Raw genomic sequence first — 18,255 nt, 5'->3', positions numbered from 1 at the left:
AAATTGGGCTTTTCCCCCTTTTCCCCAATTCGTCCGCATTTCATCTCAAATCCAGAGTGGTTTTTGTTCCGTTTATTTGTGAAGTTAAAAACAAGCGGTAAAAAGTAAAAACTTTGAGCCTTCGGTGGTCGGAGTTTTCCAGATGCTCCGGATCGACACGGACACGGCGGGGGGGGGGCGGCCGGGGGGGCTCGGGGACCCCGGGGGGAGGTCCAGGGAGGATTTGGGGACCCCCGGGGGGGCTTGGGGAATCCCAGGGGGCCTTGGGGACCCTGGGGGGGCCTTGGGGGGTCCCCAAGGGGGAGTTGGGGGCCCTTGGGGGAGTCTTGGGATTCCCAGAGGGGGTCTGGGGGTCCCCGCAAGGGGACGGGAGGGTTTGGGGGGGGGTTTTGGGGTTCCCCAGGTGGTTGGGGGTCCCGGGGGGATTTTTGGGGGATCCCCAGCGGCTCCCAGGAATGTTCGAGCGGCTCTGGGGGGGGGTTTGCGGGTAGAAAGGGGGCCGGGGAGGGGGGAGACCTCCCCCCAGGGAGGTTTTGGGGGGTCGTGGGGGGCCACTCGCCCCGTCCAGCCGCGGCCGCTCGCCCAAAAACAAAAGGGGGTCACAGACGGGGGGGCACGTTGGGGTCACTGAGCCTGTGGGGGGGGAAGCAGGGTGGGTGGGGGGAGACCCCAGACCCCTCGGGGGGAATTCTGGGGGGTCCCTGGGGGGCTTTGGGAGAGGCCAGCATGGGCTGGGGGGCTCCTGCAGTACCAGCCCCTCCCCCAACAGGCAGGGTGGGAACGCCCCAAGGGGGTTCTCAGGAGTTTTGGGGGGGGCCCAGGGGGAGCTCTGAAGGTGTTTCGGGTGTCCAGGGCTGGGGTTTGGGGTCTTGGGGATGGAATTTTGGGGGTCAGGACATGCTGGGGGGGGGGGGCTCCTGCAGTGACAGGTTTGGGAAGGTCTGGGAGAGGTTTTGGGGGGGGTGCTGAGCTTTTTTGGGACCTCCTGGTTGGTTTTGGGGGTGCCGGCCGGGGGGGGGTTAATGCACACCCCAGTGGGGGGGGGGGCTCTATCAACACCAACCCCGCCCTGGGCAGGGAGGTTGTTCCAGGGAGTTTGGTGCTTCCCGGGGGGCTTTGGGCAGCCCGGGGGGGTCTGGGGGCCATACCTGCTGTCCCTGCTGCGCGGGGGGGGGCGCGGGCCCGGCCCCCCCGGGGGTCTGCCCGTAGTACGCCGCTTGCTGCCGGTAATACTCGGCCCAGGCCGCGCTGTAGTCGGGCTGGGGGCCGGGGGGAGCCCCGGGACCGCCCCCCGAGGCCACCTGGGCCGCTGCAGGGACACCGTGGGGGCACTCAGGAGGGGGGGGATGTCCCCAGAGCCCCCCCCCCCCCCCCAGGTGGGATTTTTGGGGGGACTCACCTTGTTTCTTGTAATATTCCTCCCAGGCCTTGGTGTAATCCTGCTGGGGGGGGGCCCCTGGCTGCTGCGGCTGCTGGCCTGGGGGGGCACGGGGGGGTTTAGGGGACGCCGGGGTGGGGGGGGGGGGGGGTTTAGGGTCCCCAAACGGGGTTAGAGGGGACAGAGGAGCAGATGTGTGGTCCTCAGGGGACATTTGGGGGGATATAGCGGCATTACAGTCACCTAGGGGCAGTTTAGGGGGTCAGAGAAGCGGATTTGGGATCCCCAGAGTAGTTTTGGGGGTCAGAAAGCAGATTTGGGATTGAAGGGCAGTTCAGGGGATCCTGGGGGGGGCGGTTCAGGGCTCTCTGTGAACGGTTTGGCTCCCGGGGGGCGTTGGGGGGTCCTCAAGGGGAGGTTTGTGGGTCCAGGGGGTTTTGGGGCTCGGGGACTCCTGCAGTGCCCCCCCCTCCCAGCAGAGGGTGGCACGGGGAGCCCAGGCAGATTTTGGGGAGTCCCACGGGGGGGTTTGGAGGTTCCCGGGACCCCCCCCCCCCAAATTCAGGGTGCCCACCTAGTTTCTTGTAGTACTCCTCCCAGGCCTTGGTGTAGTCGGCCTGGCCGGTGGGGGGGGGCTGGGGGGGCTCCCCCTGCACGGGGGGCGCGGCGGGCGGGGGCTGCGCTGGCACCGGCCCGGGGGGCTGCTGGTAGTAGTGCGAGTAGTAGGCGGCCCAGGCCGCGTTGGGGTCCGGGGCGGGCGCCTTGCCTGGGGGGGGCCCCAGAACCATGGTGTCAGCCGGGGGGGGCCCCAAATCTGGGAGGCAGCAGCCCCAAATTTGGGATTCATCCCCCCTATAAACACAGCATGTTCCCAAACTCAAGGCAGCACGGTTGGAGGGTCACAGCTTGGGGTCTGACATTGCCCCCAGATCACACTGGGGGGGTCCCAAAAACCCCAGTGTGAGCCCCCGAATGCAGGGGGGACCTCCAAACTCAGTGACCACCCCCAACATCCCACAGAGGGGGTTACATCCCACACACCGTTGGGGTCTACCCCCACTTTGCTTCCCCCCCCCCAACCCCCAAAACCCAGTGGGTCAGCCCTGGAGAGGTTCCCCAAACCCTTGGGAGGCCCCCCAAAAAGCAGGGCCCCTCCAGGTCCCGAGGGGGTCGCGGTACTCACTGGGGTCGTGAGGGGCTGGCGGCTGCCACTGGGGGTACGTGTTGCCCCAGCCCTGGGGGGGGTACTGGTGGGGGGGTGGTCCCCCCGGGCTGCAGAAAAGGGGGGTCAGGGGGGTCGGATCTGGAGGAGAATCCCCAGAACCCCCCCAAAAAAGGCCAGTACTCACTGCGGGGGGGCTCCAGGGGGACCCTGGTTGAAGGGTCCAGGGTTGAAGGGGCCCATGGGGCCGGCAGGGCCAGGAGGACCCCCTGGGCCGGGACCGGGGCCGACGGGGCACAGCGGGCCCTGGGCAAGGAAAATTGGGGGTCAGGAGAGGTTTGGGGGACCCCAGGAAGGGTTCTGGGGTCCCCCAGAGAGATCTGGAGTTGGGGTGGGGGGTTGGGTCTCTTGCAGCACCACACATTCCCCACCGGAGGGCGACACCGAGACCCCAAAGAGTTTTTGGGATTATAGGATTTTTTATGGGGATTCGGGGGAGTTTTGGGTTCCCCTACGAATATTTTTAGGGTGCCCCCACCTCAATCTTCTCCTCGATGAGCTGTTTGGCGTGATCGATCTGCTGAGGGGTCCCACGGATCACAAACAGTTTGAAGTTGGGGTCCCCGTTGGGGGGGAGCTGCCGCGAGATCTCCACGAACGCCCCTGTCTGCTGGTTGATGGCCTTGACGTTCTCCCCCCCTGCACCCCAAAACCCCCTGCGGTAAGAGGGGGCACTCCAAAAGCCCCCCCAAAGCCGCTGGGAGCCCCCAGTCCTCTCTGGGACCAGCAAAACCTCCCCTGGGGATCCCAAAACCTCCCCATGGGAACTCCAAAACCCTCCCAGGACCCCCAAACTCTCCCCAGGACTCCAAAGCCCTCTGGGGACCCCCAAACCAATGTGGGGACCTCCAACCTCCCCCATGAGCACCCCTCAGAGAAGGAAGGAGAAAGGGCTTTTTGGGGTGGGGGGGGTGTCAGGTGCTGGGGTCTGGATGTTTTTGGGGAGCATTTGGGGACCTTATGGGTGGTTTGTGGGGGGCTCGAGATGATTTGGGGGATCTTGAGGGTCTATGGGGGTCCAGGGGAGTTATAGGGGTTCAGGGGGAGCCTGAAGGGTGTTTCAGGGGGATTTTGAGGAGGATTCAGGAAGCCTGGGGAGGGAAATTAGGATCTGGGGAGGTTTTGGGGTCTGGGGGTGCTGTGAGGGGGTTTTAGGTGGGGCAGTCAGGAGGGGTTCAGGGGAAGAATTAGGGGGTCTAGGGAGAGATTTGGCGAGTCTAGGAAGGGATTTTGGGGGTGTTCGTGGGGATTTCGGGAGCTGGGGGGGGGGGAATTGGGAGGTTTGGGGGGTCCCAGGGGTCGCCCCCCCCCCCTCACCTCTGCCAATGACCAGCCCGCACTTGTGGGTGGGGATGGAGAAGGTCATCTCCCCGCCGGGGGGGCCCCAGCTGCCCTGGCCCCGGCCCCGGCCGCGCCCCCCCTGGCGGCAGCCCCGGCCCGGGGGGTCCCGGGGGGCCGCTCTGTGGGGAGGGGGCGTCAGGGCCGGGAAGGACCCCCAAAACAGGGGGGACACCCCCCCAAAATCATCCCTGCCCCAACAGCAGCTCCTCCCCAAAATAAATCCCCCACCCTCAAAAGAGCTCCTGCCCCTCCCCTAGAACAGCTCCTGTCACCCCCAAAACTGCAGCCCCCTCCCCAAATTACCCGCAGGCTCTGCAGCAGCTCACTGACAGTCCCCCCACCCCAAAGCCCCCTCCCCAAGGTGCAGCCCCCTCCCCAAATTACCCACAGGCTCTGCAGCAGCTGACAGTCCCCCCTCCCCAAAGCCCCCTCCCCGATGTGCAGCCCCCTCCCCAAATTACCCACAGGCTCTGCAGCAGCTGACAGTCCCCCCTCCCCAAAGCCCCCTCCCCGATGTGCAGCCCCCTCCCCAAATTACCCGCAGGCTCTGCAGCAGCTCACTGACAGTCCCCCCTCCTCAAAGCCCCCTCCCCGATGTGCAGCCCCCTCCCCAAATTACCCGCAGGCTCTGCAGCAGCTCACTGACAGTCCCCCCTCCCCAAAGCCCCCTCCCCGATGTGCAGCCCCCTCCCCAAATTACCCGCAGGCTCTGCAGCAGCTCACTGACAGTCCCCCCTCCCCAAAGCCCCCTCCCCGATGTGCAGCCCCCTCCCCAATCACCCGCAGGCTCTGCAGCAGCTCACTGACAGTCCCCCCTCCCCAAAGCCCCCTCCCCGATGTGCAGCCCCCTCCCCAATTACCCGCAGGCTCTGCAGCAGGTCGTTGATGATCCTGGCTGCGTGCTCGCAGCGCTCTGGGGGTCCCATGATGTGGGCGATTTTCTCCGGCCCCGTCCCATCGTCTGTGGGGTTTTGGGGGTGGGGGGGGGGGGTCACGAGGGGCCCCCACGCCCCCCGGTCAATGGGGAGGGGTCTTTCTTGGGGGGAAAAGGGGCTCCCCAAACCTTGCTTGAACTGGATCCGCACCCCGGCGTCGTTCTGGATCTTCTTGATCATCTCCCCACTGCGGCCGATGACGACCCCGACCGAGTGTCGCGGCACCGGCACCTGGGGGGATTTGGGGGATTTGAGGGTCCTGACCTTCCCCTCCCCCCATTTTTTTTTTTTCAGTGGAAAATGGGGATTTTTGGGTTAAAGAATGTGAGTTCTAGAGTGAAAACGAAAATTTTTCCATTGAGAAACGACATCATTAGAAACTGGAATTTTTCGTGTTGAAGAACAGGATTTTCTTGATGTGAAAATATTTTTTTGAAAAATAAGAACTTTTAAAATTGAAAAATAGGATTGGTTTCTGATTGAAAGCTGAAATCTAGATTGGAAAATGGGATTTCTTTGAAAAACAGGAGTCTAAGAATAAAAAATTAAGGAATTGGTTTGAAAAATGGGATATTTTTAGAGTGAAAAACGGGGGCTTGGGTTGGCATTTCTCTGTAAAAATTCACATAAAAATTCGGGGTGAAAAAGGAGATAGCTGAGGTGAAACATGAGGTAGTTTGGTTTGAAGAATGGGGTTTTTTGGGGTGAAAAGTGAAGATTTTGGGATGAAAACGGGATTTTGGGGTACCAAATGGGATCTTGGGGGCACACTCACGTCGATGCCCCCGCCCAAGCGGGCGCCGTAGTCTGAACGCTCCCCAAATCCGCCCTGGTCACGCTCCCGAAGGATGTCCAGCACCATCTCACAGGCTTGCTGGGAATGGGGGGTGTGAGGGGTCAGCTGGAGGTTATTTCAGGGAGCTCAAGGTTATTTCAGGGGGGGGTTTTGGGCACTTCTCACCTGCACCTTGTAGGGCTCCCCAATGATCCGCAGGGGTTTGTCCACATTGGTGTTTTGGGAACCGTCTTGGATCAGGATCATCTTCACCCCCGCCCGTTCCTGGGGGGCACCAGGACCCCTCAGCACTGACCCCCCCCCCACCCCCCAAACCACCCAGGGATCCCCCTGGGGAGGTTTTGGGGTTCCTGGAGCTCTTGAATGCTCTTCCCCCCTTCCCAATCCCATCAGAGACCCCCAAACTCCGCTCACTGACTCCGAAGCCCCCCAGATCTCCCCCATGCCCACCCCCCCCAGGGGAGTTTTGGGGGCACCTGGAGCTGTTTGATGGTCTCCCCACCCTTCCCGATGACCAATCCTGCTTTTCCTGCTGGGATCATCAGCTCCTGGACTGTCCCGTTCTGGCCGTTGGCGGCGTCGGGGAAGGGTCCCGGGGGGCCCCCCCCGGCCCCGGGACACGATGTCATCCAGCAGCGCCTTTGCCTTCCTGGGGAGGGGTTGGGGGGGTCACTGAGAGGATTTGGGAGGGAGTTTAGGGGAGATTTGGGAGGGTTTTGGAGTCACTAGGGGATTTGGGGGGGTCATCTGGGGGTTTAGGGGAGATTTGGAAAGAGCTAGGCAAAATTTGGGAGGTTACTGTGGGGTTTGGGGGAGACTTGGGAGGTCACTGAGGGGGTGCTGGGGAGATCCAGGGGGAGGCTGGGGGTCCTGGGGAGATTTTGGGGGGTCCCAAGGCTGTTTGAGGGTCCCTAAGTGGGTCCCAGGGGGCATTTTGGGGTCCCCAAGCAGTATTTTGGGGGTCCCTAATAGGGTTCTGGGAGGGTTTTGGGGGGTCCCAGGGGTATTTTGGGGTTCCCAGGGGGATTTTGGGGTCACTCACTGCACGGACTCCGGGGACCCCGTCAGGGACACGCTGCGCTCCGGTAACCCGCCGCTGTCTGGGGGGGCAACGGGGGGGTCAGCGGGGGTCCCCCCGCATTTGGGGGGCCAGGGCTTGTCCCCTCCATTTGAGGGGCACGGGAGGGTTTTGGGGTCTCCGCCCTCCTGTACCTGGGGAGATCTGCACTTTGCAGCCCGAGTCCTGCTGGATCTTATTGATCTGCTCCCCTCCGCGGCCGATGACTGCGGGGGGAGGACACAGAGCGGAGTTTGGGGATGGCCCCAGAGGTCTCTGGAAGGTCCCCAAGCCCCCGGGACCCCTCCAGGATCCCGCCAGACTCACTGAGGCCGACCATCCCATCGGGGACCCCGGTACTCCTCTGTCACCGTTGTCCTGGGGAACACCAGAGGGGTCAGGGGGTCCCCAAAAAAAATGCCACGGGCACCCCAAAAACCCCCAGAACCCACCAACACCCCTCCCAACTCCCCAAGGCCGCTTTAAAACCACCCCAAGACCCCACGAAAGTCACCAAAACCTTCAAACCCTCCTCCCGAGGACCCTTCAAACCTTCTCCCAACATCTTCAGTATCCCCCTAAAAAAACCCTCAAATCCCGAGGACTCCAAAGGACACCCCCCCCCCCCCCTCCTTCCAGACCCTTAATAAACCCCGCAGGAACCCCCAAAAGAACCCCTGCCACCCCCCCCAATACCCCCCGGCCCCCCATACCTGGGTGGGGGGTGGATGGGCCCCATCGGTGCCGGCAGCGCTGGGGGGGGAACCTGACCTGTCTGTGGGGGTCCCCCCAATTTGGGGGGGGGCCCCAACTTCCTCCCAAGACCCCCCAACTTCCCCACCCCCCAACCTCTCCCAGACTCCGAACCCCTCCAAAATCCCCCAAACCACCCCAAGGACTCCCCAAAGAAACCCCTTGAGACCCCTCAAACCTGCTCCAGACACCCCGAAACTCCCCAGGACCCCCAACCCCTTAAACCCCCTCAAACCTCCCACCAGACCCCATGAAAGTCCCTCCAGGACATCCAGGCTTCCCGTTGGCCACCCCAAACCTCCCGTGGGCCCCCAAATACTCTTTGGGAACCCCCAAACTGCCCCCGGGGACCCCTTAAACCTCTCCAGGACATTCCACAGCGCCCCCTCCTGGGAACAGGCTGGTACTGGAGGAGCCCCCCCAAAACATCCTGACCACTCCCCCCACCCCGAGACTCCCAAACCCACGCCGGGGACCCCCAAATCCCACTCACCATCCCCCTGTGCTGCCAGTTTCTTGCTCTCAGGCTGGTCTGGGGAACGATGTGGTGTTAGGGACCCCCCGATTGCCCCCCCCCCCCCGAGGTTTTGGGGGTCCCCCCACGGTCTGGGGGGTTCTCCCCGGGTTTGGGGGTCCCGAGGCCCCCTTACCGCCATCCTCCAGCTGCCGTTTCTGCCCCCCCGAAGCCCCCAAAATCGGGAGGGGGGGGGTTGTTGTTGGGCACCGGCGGTGCTGCGTCCCCCCCGATCTTGGCTGCGATCTGGGGGGGGTAAGGGAGGAGGTCACCCCAAAATCGGGGGGCCTGAAGGCCCCAGGGAGTCCCAAAACCCACCAGGGACTCCCAGAATCCCCCCTCCCTCCCCCGCAGGACACCCAAACACTCTCAGAGATCCCCAACTCATAAAGGAGATCCCAAATCCCTCCAGCTCCCCTAAAACCTCCCCAAAAGTTCCCAGGGGTCACCCTGAAAAACGGTCCCCCTCAAGCTCACGCAGAGACCCCCAAAACCCACCAAGGACCACCCAAACCTCTCACGGAGCCCCCAAAACCACCCAGGAGGCCCCAGACCCACCCCCAGGTGCCCCCCAAGGACATCCAAAACCCCTTGAGAACTCGCAGAAAACCCCCCAAAATGCCCGGTGGGGTCATCTCAAAGTAAAGACCCCCCCAACTCCCTTAGCACAAGCAGGAGCCCCCCCAAATTGCCTCAAAATATCTCGGAGGGGGGCCCAAACACCGAGAAATCCCCAAAACAACCCCCGCCAGACCGGGACCCCCCCAAAGCCACCGTGACAGCTCCGTTTGAGCCCCCCAGGACCCTCCAAAACCCTCCGAGAGGACAGAAGTGTCCCAAGCCCACCCAGGGAACCCCCACCCGCTCCTCGAGCCCCCCAAAACCCCTTCAAAACCCCCCAAAGGCCCCCCCAAACTCTGGGAACTTGGGAGCCCCTCGAAATCCCTCCCGGAGCGCCCCCGGGCTACGGCGGGACCCCCGAACTGGGGGTGTCGGGGGGGGCAGAGCCGAGCACCCGCCGAGCGCCTCGCCGTTAACTGGGCTGCTAATTACGGTAATTACGGTAATTGCAGCGCCAAAGGGCGCGCGGAGCGGGGGAGGCCCCGGGGCTCGCAGGGAATTACGGTAACGGGCCGTAACTACCGTAATTACGGCGCCGGGATCTGCCGGAACCGGGGGAAAACAACCGGGGGGGCTGCGGGGTTTTATTGGGGCGCGGGGGGGGCGGGAGCTGGGGGGTGGAACGCGTGTGGGGGGGGGGGGGGGGTCCCGGGGGGTGGGGGAGGGGTGACCCCATCTCCCACGACCCCCGGGGGGGGCGGGGCCTTACCGGGAACGTGGGGGCGGGGCCGCGGCGCCCCGGGGGGGGTCGCGGGGGGTCCCCGACCCCTCCCGCCGCCTCCCGCCGCCCCGCCGCGCCCCTCACCTGCCGCGCGCGCTGCACCGCGTCGGCGAACGCGTCCTTACGCCCCGTCCCGCCGCCGCCGCCGCCGCCGCCGCCGCCCCCCGGGCCCCCCCCGGGCCCGGCCGAGGGGGGGGGCGGCGGGGGCGGACCCGGGCTGGGGGGGCGGGGGCGGCGCGGGGCCGAACTCGGACATGGCGGAGGCGGCGACGGGCACGGGCCGCGCTCGCCTCGGGCCGCGCGGGGCACGCTGGGAGCACGGCGGGGAGCCCCGCCTACACCGGCGCCGTGCGGCCAATCGCCGCGCCGGATCGCCCTGAGTGACGGCGCTCTCGACCAATAAGCGGCTGCGGGCAGCGCGCAGCGGCCAATGGGAGCGGGTAAGACGCCGGCGCGCCGCGATTGAGTCATGTCGGCATGATTGGCAGCCGAACGGGCCAATGGGAGTGCATCAATTGGCTGCCGTGCGTGGGCAGGACTGAGGGGGGCGCAGCCAATCGCGCTGCGGGGCGCGCCTGGGCGGCCCCGCGAGGCGCCGCGATTGGTCAAGGAAGCGGAAATCGTAGAAAAGGCGGGGCGAGGAGTGATTGACATTGGCATTGACCAATAACACACAGTGCGGTCTCCGCGCTGCGCAGCGATTGGAGGACGCGTGTGACTGACGGCGAGCGCAGCCAATGGAGCGCGGGCAGCGGAGGAGCGGGGCTTTGTTAGAACGACAGGCGCGGGAATTCATCGGCGGCGGGAAACGAGGTAGCCAATCACAGACGGTGTTGGGGGTGGAGCGTGATTGGCAGTGCGCTCAGCCAATAGCGTGTGTCTCTGCGTGCCCGGTGTCCAATGAGCATCGAGCAGCGAGTTAGGAGGGAAACTGAGCTGAGCAATCAGCGCCCGGCACGGAGCGGCTCTGGGCCAATCGCGTGCGTGCAGGGGCACCCGGGCCCCGCCCAGGCGCTCCCAGTTCTCCCAGTCCGGCCTCGCAGGGGTCAATAAATAAAAGTTTATTGACGGGGGGAACGGGCCGGGTCTCCTCGGCCCCGCCCACTTCCCAGCACCTCAGTTTGGGGGGATTCACAGTATTTTGGTTAAAAAAAAGCCCCCCAAACAACCCCCCCCCAGGGGTCACTGTATGGACAGGCATGGAGAGCTGCGTCCAGCTGTGTCTGCAGCCGTGTCCGAGGGTGCTCGGCCATGTCCAGGAATGCCTGGGTGTTCCCAGGTGTGTCCAGCTGTGTCTGTAGCCACGTCCGAGTGTGCGCAGCTCTTTGCAGCTGTGTCCAGCTGTGTCCAGCTGTTGCTGCAGCATGTCCAGGTGTGCCCAGGCATACCCAGGTGTGTCTTTGTGCACACAGCTGTTCCCAGCTGTGCTCCCAGATGTTCCCAGCTGCGGCTGCCCCCCAGCCCTGCTCTCAGTCCGTTCCCCAACCCCAGGGGGCTCTGGGGGGGGGTCTTGGCTCCCCCAAATCCTCAGGGCTCGTCATCCTCTGACGTCAGTGGCTGCTGGGGGAGGAAAGGGGGGGGGGGGGGGTGTCAGTGCAGGGGGTCCCTGAACCCCTTCCTGCCCCAGACCCCACCTTTAAGCAGGGGGTCCCCCAAGTCTCCCCTTTCACTCACCAGGGGGTCCCCGAGCCCCCCCCCCATCCAGGGGGTCCCCGGGCCCTTTCCGGAAGGTGGCGTTGGTGAAGCTGATGCTGTTGGTGCTGCGCCGGCGCCACTCCCGCCACAGTGCCCTGGCTGCCACCCCGAGGCACAGCACCAGCCCTGGGGGGCGCGGGGGGGGAGGTCACGGGGGATCCCCAAAGCCGGGACACCTTCCCCAGGTGACCCCTAAAATCCGGCCTTCACCCCCAAAAATCCGGGACCCCCCCATGGGATCGATCCCCGAAGGCCCCTGGTGGGCACGGGTGGGGAACTGCAGGGATAGGACCTGGCCCCCTCAAGATGAGACCCTCAAAGGGGACGCCCCCCCTTTGAGACCCCCCACCTTTGAAAACCCGCCCGAATTTTGCCCCCATCCCATTTTGGCCCCCCCCCCCCAACCCTCCAGATTTGGCACCTCTGTTTTGAAACGCCACCCTCTCCCCACCTTTGAGATCCCCATTCTGCCCCCTCCATCCATTTCCCCACCCTTTTTTAGGGACGCCACCCCCCCAGACCCTCCCATTCCGGGCACCCTTTCTTTGGGACCCCCTGAATTTCCCCCCCAACCCCCCAAAATTTTGACCCCCCCCAAGCAGGGCCATACCAAGGGGCAGCAGGACCCCAAGTGCTGTCAGCCCCGGCCAGGCCCCCCCGGTCCCCCCGAGATCACCTGTGGGGACAGGAGTGGTCAGCGTGTGGCCAGTGAGTGTGGCCAGTGGGTGGCCAGTGGGTGCAGCCATTACCTATCGAGGCGTTTCCCTCCTTGCTCAAGTTCCGGGCGAGGGGCTCGGGGGTCCCGGGGTGCTCTGGGGAAATATGGGGGGGGTCACCTGGGCACAGGTGAACCCGGGGGGTTTGGGGGATTTTAGGGGGTTACCTATCACACAGGTGCGTCCGTCGCTGTCCAGGTGCTCCCCGTCAGGGCAGGCGCAGCTGAACCGGGGGGAGCCGGGGCCGCGGATGGGGGAGGGGAGGCACAGGAAGGAGCAGGCACCCCCGGGACCCTCGCAGCGGTTGGGGCCTGGGGGGAGAGCACAGGTCAGGGGGGTCTGGAGTGGTCTTTGGGGGATTCTGGAGTCTCAGAGATGTCTTTGGGGTATTTTTGGCTGGCTTTGGGTGTTTTGGGGGTCCCAGGGATATTTTGGGAGCATTTTGAGGGGTCCCAGGGGTATTCTGGGGGAGTTTTGGGGGTCTTACCTGCTGGCTGCCTCCCCGGGTGCAGCACCACGACGGCCTCGGGGCTGAAGAGCTCCTGGGCCACCACCTGGGGGGCGGAGGAGCCCCCTTGGAGCCGCGTGGCCACCAGGGATCCCCGGGAGGGGTCGGTCCAGAAGGCCCAGTCCTGGAGGGAGGGACACGGGGGGAGTCAGAGGGGACACGAGGGAGAACACGGGGGGCTCCTGGGGGAGGAGAAGGGACATTGGAGGTTGGGGGGGAGCGGGAGGGTTCAGGGGGACATTGGGGGGGTCCTGAGGGACACAGGGAGGGTCAAGGGGGAAGGGGACAGGAGGGGTTGTGGGGGGACGTTGGGGGGGGCCCGGGGCGGTCCTGGGGGTCTCACCTGGAAGACGGCGAGGCCGAGGGGCTGCGCCAGGTGCTGGGGGTCCCTCAGGTGTGTCTGGCGGCCGCTCCCGTCCAGGGCCACGCTGGACACGGTGTGGAGGCGGCCATCGGCCCAGTACAGGCGCTGGGAGGACTGGTCTGGAGGCACAGGGGGAGTCAGGGGGGCACTGAGGGGTCAAGGGGTCACTGGGGGGACACGGGAGAACATTGGCATTGGGGGGGGAAACAGGGCTGGGGACATAGGGGGGCACCTGGAAGATCAGGTAGCCATGGGGGAGTCTGGGGGTGCTCTGTGGAACGTGGGGACAGCTTTGGGGACACAGGACTGGTCTGGGGACACAGGACAGGCCACGGGACACGTTTGGGGTCAGGTGTGGGACCCTCACCCAGGGCCAGTCCCTGAGGCCGCTCCACGTCTTCAGTCACCAGGAGCTTGGGGGGGGGCCCCGTCCTGGGCCCCCTGGGCGATGTGGGGGCGGGATCCCCAGTCTGACCAGTACAGGTACCTGGGGGACACCAGTGTCACCAGTGCCACCATTGTCTCCTGCCCACCCGTGCCCCCGCACAGCCCCCTGCCCACCCAATGTCACTACCACTCCCCCAAGCCCCCCTGCGTCCCCCCACGTCCCCAAAGCCCCCTAACCCCCCTCCCTGTCACCCGCCGTGTCCCCCACATACCCCTGTCCCCCCTACGTCCCTGTGTCCCCCCCGTACCCGTTCAGGGGGTCCACGACCACCCCCCAGGGCCGTGTCCGGGGGTCCCGGTGCAGGGTGCGGTGGCGCAGCCCCGAGGGGTCACTGACGGCCACACAGCCGGAGCCGGGCTCGGTCCAGTACAGGAGCCGGTGGATCCAGTCCAGGGCGATCCCGGCCGGGGACCCCGGGCCCGGGACCACCCCCAGGGGCACTGCGGGGCCCGCGGCCAGCGGGGCTCTGAGGGGCATGGAGAGCAGTGGGGGCATCTGGGGAGGGAGGTTGGGAGGACACGGGGGGCCCTGGGAGCTCTGGGGGCAGTTGGGAGTTGGGGTTGAGGGAGATTGGAGGGGAATTGGGAGTCCTGATGGGACATGGGAGGCACTGGGGGAGTGATGGGAGGGGGAAATTTGGGGGGCCGGGGGGGTATTTGGGATCACTGGGGAGGACTGGGGACACTGGGGGGTGTCCTGGGGGGCATTAGGGAGGTCCCAGGGGGTCTCCAAGCCTCACTGGGGGTCCCGGGGAGAGATCCTGGCAGTGTTTGGGGGGGTCCCAGAGAGATTTGGGGAGGTCTCGGGGGGTTCCTCACCTGTAGATGAGCCCCTCGCTGGGGTCCCCCCAGAACAGGGACCCCCCCTCAATGCCGACATCCAGAGCGGCCGCGTGCTTGATGGGCCCCCGCAGGATTTGGGGTTCGGGGCCCCCCAGTGCCAGCACCTGGTGCCGGGTGCTCACCAGGAGGGTCCCAGGGGGGCCTGAAGGGGGACACCGCGGTGAACCCCTCGCAGGGAACCCCCCCAAAATCACCCCAAATCCCTACATGGGCCCTCAAACCCCTGATACTCCCCAAACCCTCAGGACCCCCAAATTTCCCTTGACCCCCCCTCAGGACCCCCGGATCCACTCCCCTCTAACCCCCAACCCCCCTGGGACCCTCCCAAAACTCCCCCTGAACCCCACTTCCCTCTTGGGGACCCCAACGCTCCCCGGGGCAGATTTGGTGGTGTCAAGAGTTCCCCCGTGGTGTCCCGGGCGGGGTTGGGGTATTTCAGGGTATTTTGGGGGGTCTCACGCACCGTGGCAGGTCCGGTTGTCGGGGTCCAGGCTGAAGCCGGGGGGACAAAGGCACTCGAAGCCCACCCGCAGGTCCCGGCAGCCGTGGGAGCAGCCCCCGCCCCCCGCCAGGCACTCATTCACCCCTGGGGGGCAGGGGGGGGGTGTCAGACTCCCCAAAATCCCCCCCTGAAAGGGGCAGAGACTCCCAAAGTCCTGGGGAGGAGGAACTGGGGGGGTGGGGGTGAGCGGGGGCTGGGGGGGTTTTGAGGGGGAGGTTTTGGGAGGGTCTGAGGGGGGTCCCGAGGGGTTTTCAAGGTGTTTGGGGGGGTTTGAGGTGGGCTTGGGGGTATTGGGAGGATTTGGGGGTTTTTTTGGGGGGGGGTTTCCAGGGAATTCTGGGGGCCCTGGGGGAGTTTGGGCTGTCCGGGGGATTTTGGGGTTTCTCAGGGGATCTGGAGCGGCTTTGGGGGGGTTTAGAAGGTCGGGGAGCGGGGGGCTGGAGCATTTTGGGGCCCCTCCTCACCGCACTCCTTGAGTGGCTCGTCGGACCAGTCACGACAGTGGCGCCGCGCATCGCAGACCTGCCCTATCGCGATACACTCGCCCGAGCGGCAGCGGAACCGGTGCGGGGGGGCACACGACGGGGCTGGGGGGTGCAGGGGGGGGGTCAGAGACCGAGATTCCCGCGAAACGTCCTCAAAACTCCCCCTCAAGGTCCCTTAAACACCCCCTGAACCTCCCCCACTCCCCTAAATCCTCTCCAATCCTCCCAATCACCCCCAAACCACACAGTGGCCCCTGAAACTGCCCCAAACCCCCCTAACCCCCCCCAAGTCCTCCCAAACCCCCTCAAGTCCCCCCCAAACGCCCTCAAATCCTCCTCAAAACCCCCTCAAACCTCCCCTGAGTCCCCGAGAAAACCCCTCAGACCCCCCCCCCCCCGACCCCCCAAAACCCCTCTGAGCCCCCTCAAATGCCCCCAAAGGCCGCCTAAGCCCCCCCCCGGCCCCGCCCCCGCCCCGTACCGTCGGGACATTCCTCCTCGTCGTCGCCGTCGCGACAGTCGGGGGTCCCGTCACAGGCCCGGGCCCCGGGAATGCAGCGCCCGTCGCGACAGCGGAGCTGCCCGAGAGGGCACGGGGGGGGCGCGGCTGGGGAGGGGCGCGGGGGGGTCAGCGGGGCAGCGACAGCCCGGACGTCCCAGTGCCTCCCAGCCCCTCCCAGTGCACGCACCACATCCCTCCTCGTCGGAGCTGTCGCGACAGTCGCGGGTCCTGTCGCAGCGCCACCGACCTTGGCCCCTCCCAGTCCATCCCAGCCCCTCCCAGTCCCTCCCAATGCACGCACCACACCCCTCCTCATCGGAGCTGTCGCGACAGTCGGGGGTCCCGTCGCAGCGCCACCGGCCGTGGACGCACTCGCCGGAGCCGCAGGGGAACTGCAGGGGGGGGCAGGCGCGGGGAGGGCGGGGGGTCCCGCACAGCTCGGGCTCCTCGTCGCCCCCGTCGCGACAGTCGCGTTCGCCGTCGCAGCGCCAGAGCAGCGGGATGCAGCTCCCGTCGCGACAGCGGAAGTAGAAGGGGTCGCAGGGGGGCGGCGAGGGCGCGGGGCCGCAGCCCAGCTCGTCCTCCCCGTCGGGACAGTCGCGTTCCCCGTCGCAGGCGAAGGTTCGCGACAGGCACGAGCCATCCCCGCAGGGCAGCTGGTCCGGGGGGCACGGCGGGGGGCGCTGCGGAGGGGACAGAATCGAGCCAGGGACCCCCAAAATAGCCCCAGGAAGCCAAAATATCCCCTGGGACTCCTTTAACCCCCCCGGCTCCCCACTCTCCCACCCGGACACCCCCAGAGACCCTCCGAGCTTCCCCCCACCCCGCAAGGACCCTCCAAACCCTCCTCGAACTCGGGGGGTCCCAGGGAGGAAAGTCCTAGCCCGGGGTAAGGACGGAGTGTGTCAATCCACGGGGTCGCAGTCCCATTTTCGCGGGTCCCAGAGCCATTTTCGGGCTTCCAGTCCCATTTCGTGGGGTCTTGCCCCTTTTTGAGGGATTTTAGCACCATTTTGAGGGTTGCGGTCCAATATTCAAGGTTCCGATCCCATTTTGGAGGAGTTTGACCCCACTTTGGGGGGGTTCTGGTCCCATTTGGGGAGGTTCCGGTCACATTTTTGGGGAGTTTTAGTCCCATTTGTTGGATTCCGATCACGTTTTTTTGGGGGTTCCCGCTCTCATTTCGGAGGATCCCGGACCCATTTTTGGGTGCTTTAGCCCCATTTCGGGGGGTCCCAGTTTCCTCCCCGGCCCCACCCGGGTGCGCCCTCCCCGCGCGCCGTGCTCTGATTGGCTGGCGCAGGCTCCGCCCCCGCGGGTGGCCAGTCTGGGCTCAGCCAATAGGAGCCGCGTCCGCCGCGGGGCGGGGCGGGCCGCGCGCGCTGATTCGTCCTACCCGGGCCAGGGGGGCGGGGCCTCCCCGCGCGTGGGGCGGGGCGTGACACGTGGGGGGGCCCGCGGGGGCTTTGGGGGTCCTGGGAGGTCACGAGGGGGTCACGGGGGGGCCCCAAAGCCAAATCCCCACCCGTGGGAGATGCCCTGGGGGCGGGGTGGGGCGTCCCCGCTTTGGTGGGAACAAATCGCCTCTCGGGTGGCGACCCCCAGTGCCCCCCCCCCCCCCCCCCCGGTGTCCTTCACCCCCTTCCCAACCCACCCCCCCGGGGGTTCCCGGTGCCCTCCCCCGCCCCCCCCACGCGGATCTGGGCGTGGAGTGGGGTCCCCCACCCCCTCGTCGACCCCCTTCGGACCCCCAAAATGCCCCCTCGGACCCCCCACCTGCGCTCGGTGTCGCCGCCGCGGCCGCCGCCGCTCCCAGAAGGAGCAGGATGGTCCCGGAGCGCGTCCCGGTGCTTCCCGGTCTCCTCCCGGTAGTCCCAGAGCCCACCGTGGTGGTCCCAGATCCGCTCCCGGCTGTTCCCGTTCTTATCCCGCTGCTGCCGGGTCCCATCCCGGTGTTTCCCGGCTCTTTTCCGTTGGTTCCGTGCCCCGTCCTTGGCTCTATCCCGGTTTTCCCACTCGGGGTTCGTGTCTTGGCGCCCACCAGGAGCAGATCCGGGGCTTGGAGGGGTCCGGACGCTCGGTGACGATCCCGGTGCCGGTCCCGGTTCGTCCCGGAGTTGATCCCGGTGCCTGCGCTGTCCCCGGTGCTGATCCCGGTCCCGGTGCTGATCCCGGTCCGTGCCGGTGTTCCCGGCGCCGCCGCCCTTGGACCCGGGTCCCGTCGGGCCCCATTTAACGGGCGGGGGGAGGAGCTCGGGGCGTTCAAAAACGTGGAGGGTGGGGCGGGAAAAGCGGCAATGGGGGAGCGAAAAGCGACAGGGAGGGACGGAAAGCCGGGATCGGGGGAGAAGCGGACACCGGGGCGGCCGGAAAACCGGGGTGGGGGGAGAAAAACCGGGAGGGACGGAGAGAAAGCCGAGATAAAGGGAGGAAAAGCGGGAGGGAAGGAGGGAAAAGCGGGAGGGAGAAAGGGCGGGACACGGGGATCCCTTTGCCTTCCCCCTGGCCCCCCATCCATCCAAAAGCCGCTTTTTAAGTGTTTTCCTTCTTTCCCGCGGGATTAATCGTGGATTTTCCACCGAAGGTGATTCCCGGGGGAGTTGGAGCAGGATCGACGGGGGGGGGGGGGGGGGGGGAAGGGGAGCCACAAGGGGGTTCAATTATCCCCAACCTCCCCCATTTCCCAGGGGAGGGGAGCATCGTTACTGTGGCACCTCTGGGAATGACACGAATCCCACTGGGGTGGGGCACCCCAGTGACCCCTGAGACCCCCCCCTCCCCTCCGGATCACCCAGTGACCCCCACAAAGCCCCCAGGGACTCCCCAATGCCCCCAGAGACCCCCCAATCCCCAGA

General features: G+C 66.0%; 2 protein-coding genes across 2 annotated transcripts; both read right to left on the bottom strand.

Moving 5' to 3' along the window:
* Positions 1–57: 57 nt before the first annotated feature.
* On the bottom strand, positions 58–9,809 carry LOC125318875 (KH-type splicing regulatory protein). The gene is given in 24 exon segments (XM_048289796.1): positions 58–633; positions 1,149–1,309; positions 1,400–1,477; positions 1,953–2,144; positions 2,562–2,650; positions 2,728–2,846; positions 3,079–3,239; positions 3,918–4,020; positions 4,022–4,060; positions 4,802–4,902; positions 5,005–5,107; positions 5,652–5,750; positions 5,838–5,936; positions 6,149–6,277; positions 6,279–6,321; positions 6,715–6,772; positions 6,885–6,956; positions 7,057–7,081; positions 7,083–7,107; positions 7,443–7,482; positions 7,976–8,014; positions 8,133–8,169; positions 8,171–8,242; positions 9,423–9,809. Coding segments are annotated over 24 exon segments (2,280 nt in total). The 3' UTR covers positions 58–624.
* A 575-nt stretch (positions 9,810–10,384) lies between these two features.
* LOC125318913 (low-density lipoprotein receptor-like) lies at positions 10,385–17,632 on the bottom strand. The gene is given in 17 exon segments (XM_048289864.1): positions 10,385–10,898; positions 11,013–11,159; positions 11,644–11,709; positions 11,783–11,845; positions 11,917–12,060; positions 12,237–12,381; positions 12,601–12,740; positions 12,989–13,031; positions 13,033–13,108; positions 13,317–13,535; positions 13,888–14,053; positions 14,375–14,497; positions 14,878–15,000; positions 15,380–15,505; positions 15,702–16,083; positions 17,177–17,322; positions 17,476–17,632. Coding segments are annotated over 17 exon segments (2,289 nt in total). The 3' UTR covers positions 10,385–10,875.
* Positions 17,633–18,255: the final 623 nt, after the last annotated feature.

Source organism: Corvus hawaiiensis, chromosome 32, assembly GCF_020740725.1.
Source record: "Corvus hawaiiensis isolate bCorHaw1 chromosome 32, bCorHaw1.pri.cur, whole genome shotgun sequence".
Lineage (NCBI taxonomy): Eukaryota > Metazoa > Chordata > Aves > Passeriformes > Corvidae > Corvus > Corvus hawaiiensis.
This window is presented reverse-complemented; position numbering and strand designations above follow the sequence as displayed.